At 53.1% G+C, this 6633-nt stretch overlaps 1 protein-coding gene across 1 annotated transcript; it reads right to left on the bottom strand.

The window, feature by feature from the left end:
* Positions 1-982: 982 nt before the first annotated feature.
* LOC138360212 (tol-Pal system protein TolA-like) lies at positions 983-5752 on the bottom strand. The gene is made up of 4 exons (XM_069320150.1): positions 5650-5752; positions 3327-3568; positions 2508-2903; positions 983-1000 (listed from the first exon to the last, which is right to left on the bottom strand). The coding sequence occupies exons 1-4, from the start codon at positions 5750-5752 to the stop codon at positions 983-985; spliced, it is 759 nt and encodes a 252-aa protein (XP_069176251.1).
* Between the last annotated feature and the right edge of the window lie 881 nt (positions 5753-6633).

The raw sequence follows: 6633 nt of genomic DNA, 5'->3' as shown, positions 1-6633 counted from the left end.
CTCATACTCCCTAGACAACATTGTAAGGACCACCACCACCAAATTCTCACTAGCTCTCTCTGACAACAAAAACGTATCACTGCTGATAACATCAGTAAGACCAGGCCACGGGATAGGTAGCGTAAGTGGCAAGCCAGGAGTTGGGCTACTACTTGGTATAAGTAACTGATAGTCCTGATGGTATCGGATCGCAACCTGACTATAATATCGTAGAGTGTTGGAGACATATTATTCTTGTATGTGTGATGTACATGTTTTCTGTATAGTAAATGTATATAATTTACCCGTGTTTACACTTGTCCTAGTGAGGCTTCCCAGAAAGCAGAAATGAGCGCTTGAAATGAGAGAAGCATAGCTGTGGACAGGGTAGTACAGAATAATAATTCAGAAAAGGGGATTGAGGAGATCATACCAACCAAGGAGAGAGTGAGGAGTCCTGGCAGCTAAAGTGGGTATGTGCACATGACAACGAGAATTATGTTGGAGCCGCATCCCCTAAATATGTTGGTGAAGGGTGATTTAATGAAAAATAAGCACTCTTTGGAATTTTGGGTTGGTTTGTTCATAAGGAAGGATGACGAACATCAACATCATAATAACCCCCCACTCCTGTTGTCTCAATAGCTCAACAGAACACGTAGTGAAACCACCACTCCTGTTGTCTCCAAAAAAACATGCAATGACTACACCATACCTGTTGCGTCGAATGGAACACATTTTTCACTTCAATCAAGGGAAGAGGAACTATACGCCTATAAAGCACTTGAAAGGGGTCAGGGTAAGAACTTGGGATAGGACAGGGGGGGCGTGGGTAGGAATGGTGCCCCACCACTGTGACAGTCGGGAATTAAATGCAGACTTGCATGACACGAGACCGCCCCTCTACCGTCCAGCTCAAGTGGGTAACAGTAATAGGCATCCATCAGTCATGGCGGCGGTCATATCTCAAAGAGAAACTTTTATATTTCGGCCTTACAGCTCTCTACACTACTTTACTTGCCTGAGATCACAATTTAATTATTTTCATTTTTCATTATATCAATCTTTACTCCATATTTTTGTTCAAATTTCATTATTGTTGCGCCTTGGGGGCCAAATAAACGTTTATAAAATATGTTGGGAACAAATAATTGTTAATGCACAATTTCTAAGTCCTGTTGTCTTTGATAAAGAAAAGGTCTTTCTTGCCTCAAGTCATTTTGCTTCCACCCTGTAATTAAATTTTAAATTTCCTTTTTTAAGGCGTCCACATTATCTTTCTCACCCTCCAGGAACATAATGCCTGTGGTTGATTATGTTCCTAAATTACTTGACTCTCCGACATCACTCCTCAACTTAATCAAAACCCTAAACTAACCCTCCAATTATTTAATTTTTGATCCACGTGCGCCAATGATCCTTGATCTGTATTCTAGAGGAAACAAAAAGTTTTCGGAAACTATTTTAGAACCTATTCTATTTTAGAAACTATTCTCCGCCGCGGCCTTTTCCACCACTAACTTCTCTGCCGAGGCCCTAAATTCACCTGCCCCCTTCTCGGCCGCGTCCTTTTCCGCCAAAGCCTTCTCTGCCGAGGCCCAAAATTCCTGTTCCGCCTTCTCGGCCGCGTTCTTTTCTGCCGAGGCCCTTAAGACCCCTGCTGCCTTCTCGGCCGCGTCCTTTTCCGCCAAAGCCTTCTCTGCCGAGGCCCAAAATTCCTGTTCCGCCTTCTCGGCCGCGTTCTTTTCTGCCACTGCCTTTTCTGCCGAGGCCCTTAATCCCCCTGCTGCCTTCTCGGCCGCGTCCTTTTCCGCCAAAGCCTTCTCTGCCGAGGCCCAAAATTCCTGTTCCGCCTTCTCGGCCGCGTTCTTTTCTGCCACTGCCTTTTCTGCCGAGGCCCTTAAGACCCCTGCTGCCTTCTCGGCCGCGTCCTTTTCCGCCAAAGCCTTCTCTGCCGAGGCCCAAAATTCCTGTTCCGCCTTCTCGGCCGCGTTCTTTTCTGCCACTGCCTTTTCTGCGGAGGCCCTTAATTTCCCTGCTGCCTTCTCGGCCGCGTCTTTTTCCGCCAAAGCTTTCTCTGCCGAGGCCCTTAATTCCTGTTCCGCCTTCTCGGCCGCGTCCTTTTCCGCCAAAGCCTTCTCTGCCGAGGCCCTTAATTCCTGTTCCGCCTTCTCGGCCGCGTCCTTTTCCGCCAAAGCCTTCTCTGCCGAGGCCCTTAATTCCTGTTCCGCCTTCTCGGCCGCGTCCTTTTCCGCCAAAGCTTTCTCTGCCGAGGCCCTTAATTCCTGCTCCGCCTTCTCGGCCGCGTCCTTTTCCGCCAAAGCTTTCTCTGCCGAGGCCCTTATTTCCTGTTCCGCCTTCTCGGCCGCGTCCTTTTCCGCCAAAGCTTTCTCTGCCGAGGCCCTTAATTCCTGTTCCGCCTTCTCGGCCGCGTCCTTTTCCGCCAAAGCTTTCTCTGCCGAGGCCCTTAATTCCTGTTCCGCCTTCTCGGCCGCGTCCTTTTCCGCCAAAGCCTTCTTTGCCGAGGCCCAAAATTCCTGTTCCGCCTTCTCGGCCGCGTTCTTTTCTGCCACTGCCTTTTCTGCCGAGGCCCTTAAGACCCCTGCTGCCATCTCGGCCGCGTCCTTTTCCACCAAAGCCTTCTCTGCCGAGGCCCAAAATTCCTGTTCCGCTTTCTCGGCCGCGTTCTTTTCTGCCACTGCCTTTTCTGCCGAGGCCCTTAATCCCCCTGCTGCCTTCTCGGCCGCGTCCTTTTCCGCCAAAGCCTTCTCTGCCGAGGCCCAAAATTCCTGTTCCGCCTTCTCGGCCGCGTTCTTTTCTGCCACTGCCTTTTCTGCGGAGGCCCTTAATTTCCCTGCTGCCTTCTCGGCCGCGTCTTTTTCCGCCAAAGCTTTCTCTGCCGAGGCCCTTAATTCCTGTTCCGCCTTCTCGGCCGCGTCCTTTTCCGCCAAAGCCTTCTCTGCCGAGGCCCTTAATTCCTGTTCCGCCTTCTCGGCCGCGTCCTTTTCCGCCAAAGCCTTCTCTGCCGAGGCCCTTAATTCCTGTTCCGCCTTCTCGGCCGCGTCCTTTTCCGCCAAAGCTTTCTCTGCCGAGGCCCTTAATTCCTGCTCCGCCTTCTCGGCCGCGTCCTTTTCCGCCAAAGCTTTCTCTGCCGAGGCCCTTAATTCCTGTTCCGCCTTCTCGGCCGCGTCCTTTTCCGCCAAAGCTTTCTCTGCCGAGGCCCTTAATTCCTGTTCCGCCTTCTCGGCCGCGTCCTTTTCCGCCAAAGCTTTCTCTGCCGAGGCCCTTAATTCCTGTTCCGCCTTCTCGGCCGCGTCCTTTTCCGCCAAAGCCTTCTTTGCCGAGGCCCAAAATTCCTGTTCCGCCTTCTCGGCCGCGTTCTTTTCTGCCACTGCCTTTTCTGCCGAGGCCCTTAAGACCCCTGCTGCCATCTCGGCCGCGTCCTTTTCCACCAAAGCCTTCTCTGCCGAGGCCCAAAATTCCTGTTCCGCTTTCTCGGCCGCGTTCTTTTCTGCCACTGCCTTTTCTGCCGAGGCCCTTAATCCCCCTGCTGCCTTCTCGGCCGCGTCCTTTTCCGCCAAAGCCTTCTCTGCCGAGGCCCAAAATTCCTGTTCCGCCTTCTCGGCCGCGTTCTTTTCTGCCACTGCCTTTTCTGCCGAGGCCCTTAAGACCCCTGCTGCCTTCTCGGCCGCGTCCTTTTCCGCCAAAGCCTTCTCTGCCGAGGCCCTTAATTCCTGTTCCGCCTTCTCGGCCGCGTCCTTTTCCGCCAAAGCTTTCTCTGCCGAGGCCCTTAATTCCTGTTCCGCCTTCTCGGCCGCGTCCTTTTCCGCCAAAGCCTTCTCTGCCGAGGCCCTTAATTCCTGTTCCGCCTTCTCGGCCGCGTCCTTTTCCGCCAAAGCCTTCTCTGCCGAGGCCCTTAATTCCTGTTCCGCCTTCTCGGCCGCGTCCTTTTCCGCCAAAGCTTTCTCTGCCGAGGCCCTTAATTCCTGCTCCGCCTTCTCGGCCGCGTCCTTTTCCGCCAAAGCTTTCTCTGCCGAGGCCCTTAATTCCTGTTCCGCCTTCTCGGCCGCGTCCTTTTCCGCCAAAGCTTTCTCTGCCGAGGCCCTTAATTCCTGCTCTGCCTTCTCGGCCGCGTCCTTTTCCGCCAAAGCTTTCTCTGCCGAGGCCCTTAATTCCTGTTCCGCCTTCTCGGCCGCGTCCTTTTCCGCCAAAGCTTTCTCTGCAGAGGCCCTTAATTCCTGTTCCGCCTTCTCGGCCGCGTCCTTTTCCGCCAAAGCTTTCTCTGCCGAGGCCCTTAATTCCTGTTCCGCCTTCTCGGCCGCGTCCTTTTCCGCCAAAGCTTTCTCTGCCGAGGCCCTTAATTCCTGTTCCGCCTTCTCGGCCGCGTCCTTTTCCGCCAAAGCCTTCTCTGCCGAGGCCCAAAATTCCTGTTCCGCCTTCTCGACCGCGTTCTTTTCTGCCACTGCCTTTTCTGCCGAGGCCCTTAATCCCCCTGCTGCCTTCTCGGCCGCGTCCTTTTCCGCCAAAGCCTTCTCTGCCGAGGCCCAAAATTCCTGTTCCGCCTTCTCGGCCGCGTTCTTTTCTGCCACTGCCTTTTCTGCCGAGGCCCTTAAGACCCCTGCTGCCTTCTCGGCCGCGTCCTTTTCCGCCAAAGCCTTCTCTGCCGAGGCCCAAAATTCCTGTTCCGCCTTCTCGGCCTGCGTTCTTTTCTGCCACTGCCTTTTCTGCCGAGGCCCTTAATTCCTGTTCCGCCTTCTCGGCCGCGTCCTTTTCCGCCAAAGCTTTCTCTGCCGAGGCCCTTAATTCCTGTTCCGCCTTCTCGGCCGCGTTCTTTTCCGCCAAAGCTTTCTCTGCCGAGGCCCTTAATTCCTGTTCCGCCTTCTCGGCCGCGTCCTTTTCCGCCAAAGCTTTCTCTGCCGAGGCCCTTAATTCCTGTTCCGCCTTCTCGGCCGCGTCCTTTTCCGCCAAAGCCTTCTCTGCCGAGGCCCTTAATGCCTGTTCCGCCTTCTCGGCCGCGTCCTTTTCCGCCAAAGCTTTCTCTGCCGAGGCCCTTAATTCCTGTTCCGCCTTCTCGGCCGCGTCCTTTTCCGCCAAAGCCTTCTCTGCCGAGGCCCTTATTTCCTGTTCCGCCTTCTCGGCCGCGTCCTTTTCCGCCAAAGCTTTCTCTGCCGAGGCCCTTAATTCCTGTTCCGCCTTCTCGGCCGCGTCCTTTTCCGCCAAAGCTTTCTCTGCCGAGGCCCTTATTTCCTGTTCCGCCTTCTCGGCCGCGTCCTTTTCCGCCAAAGCTTTCTCTGCCGAGGCCCTTAATTCCTGTTCCGCCTTCTCAGCCGCGTCCTTTTCCGCCAAAGCCTTCTCTGCCGAGGCCCTTAATTCCTGTTCCGCCTTCTCGGCCGCGTTCTTTTCTGCCAAAGCCTTCTCTGCTGAGGCCCTTAATTCCTGTTCCGCCTTCTCGGCCGCGTTCTTTTCTGCCACTGCCTTTTCTGCCGAGGCCCTTTATTCCCCTGCTGCCTTCTCTGCCGCTGCCTTTTCTGCTGCCGCTTTCTTGGACGCGGACTTTTCGGCTTCTGCCTGCTCTGCAACCTTAAGTTATCTGAGTTGATATAGGAGGAAAAGCAGTCCTGCTGCAAATACTAAACCTGTTTCGAACAAGGATTGTGTTGGCGAACTTACCGGCTCGCCCCCCAATTGGTGCACTTAGGCCTTCAGGTCCTCTACCTGTCGCAGAATGTCCTGGTGCCGCAAGTGTAAGCCCACCAGAGGCACCTAGTGCCATTTGGAGTTACGCTGGACATCGGCTATGAGGGAGGGGTCAATCTTAGGTATTTGTGTACTTAGGAGTTAATTTATAATCTAAGGCAACAGGGAAGTCTTTTCCCTCTTGTGCTTCCGCAGGTTCACCACCTAATCTAAAAGATGATGTAGGTGGGCTTTTTCCTGACTCTCCCTGGCCTAAAGCCACCATTGCCCACACGACACCAGCACCACCACTGTAGACACAAGCGTTAGTATGAATCTCGTCTACATTTTGGAGCAGATACTGCTAAAAAAATGATACTGGACTCAGAAGCAACAGGAAGCAAGAAAGTTGAGTATCAATGACGTAGATAATATAGTGAGGTAAGTGGTGATGCATGGCTATATTAGTGGTGGGGATATGGTGTTGTGGAATGTTGTGGGGGACAAGTGTATTGTAGAATGTTGTGGGGGACGAGATAATGTAGACTTGTTGTCTGCGACGAGTGTGTTGTTGTGTGGTAGTGGTGGTGTGTATGGTGGTGTGGTAGTATGGTAGTGGTGTGGTAGTGGTGGTGTGCATGGTCGTGTGTATGGTGGTGTGGTAGTGGTGGTGTGGTAGTATGGTAGTGTTGGTGTGGTAGTATGGTAGTGGAGTGGTGGTGGGGTAGTATGGTAGTGGTGTGGTAGTATGGTAGTGGTAGTTTGGTAGTGGTGGTGTGGTAGTGTGTACTCACCTAGTTGTGCTTGCGGGGGTTGAGCTTCGTCTCTTTGGTCCCGCCTCTCAACTGTCAATCAACTGGTGTACAGATTCCTGAGCCTACTGGGCTCTATCATATTTACATTTGAAACTGTGTATGGAGTCAGCCTCCACCACATCACTTCCTAGTGCATTCCATTTATTAACTACTCTCACTGAAA

The sequence above is a fragment of the Procambarus clarkii genome, unplaced genomic scaffold (genome assembly GCF_040958095.1).
Source record: "Procambarus clarkii isolate CNS0578487 unplaced genomic scaffold, FALCON_Pclarkii_2.0 HiC_scaffold_101, whole genome shotgun sequence".
NCBI lineage: Eukaryota > Metazoa > Arthropoda > Malacostraca > Decapoda > Cambaridae > Procambarus > Procambarus clarkii.
Note: the sequence above shows the minus strand (reverse complement) of the source record. Positions and strands in the feature narration are given on the sequence as shown.

Bases quoted from the DNA above. Each gene is read 5' to 3' on its own strand.
- LOC138360212 (XM_069320150.1), bottom strand. From the start codon at position 5,752: ATGGCACTAGGTGCCTCTGGTGGGCTTACACTTGCGGCACCAGGACAT. The intron at 3,569-5,649 runs GTAAGTTCGCCA...GGGCCTCGGCAG, and splicing joins ACCAATTGGGGGGCGAGCCG to AGAAGGCTTTGGCGGAAAAG. The intron at 2,904-3,326 runs GCCTCGGCAAAG...GCGGCCGAGAAG, and splicing joins AGGCGGAACAGGAATTTTGG to GCGGAACAGGAATTAAGGGC.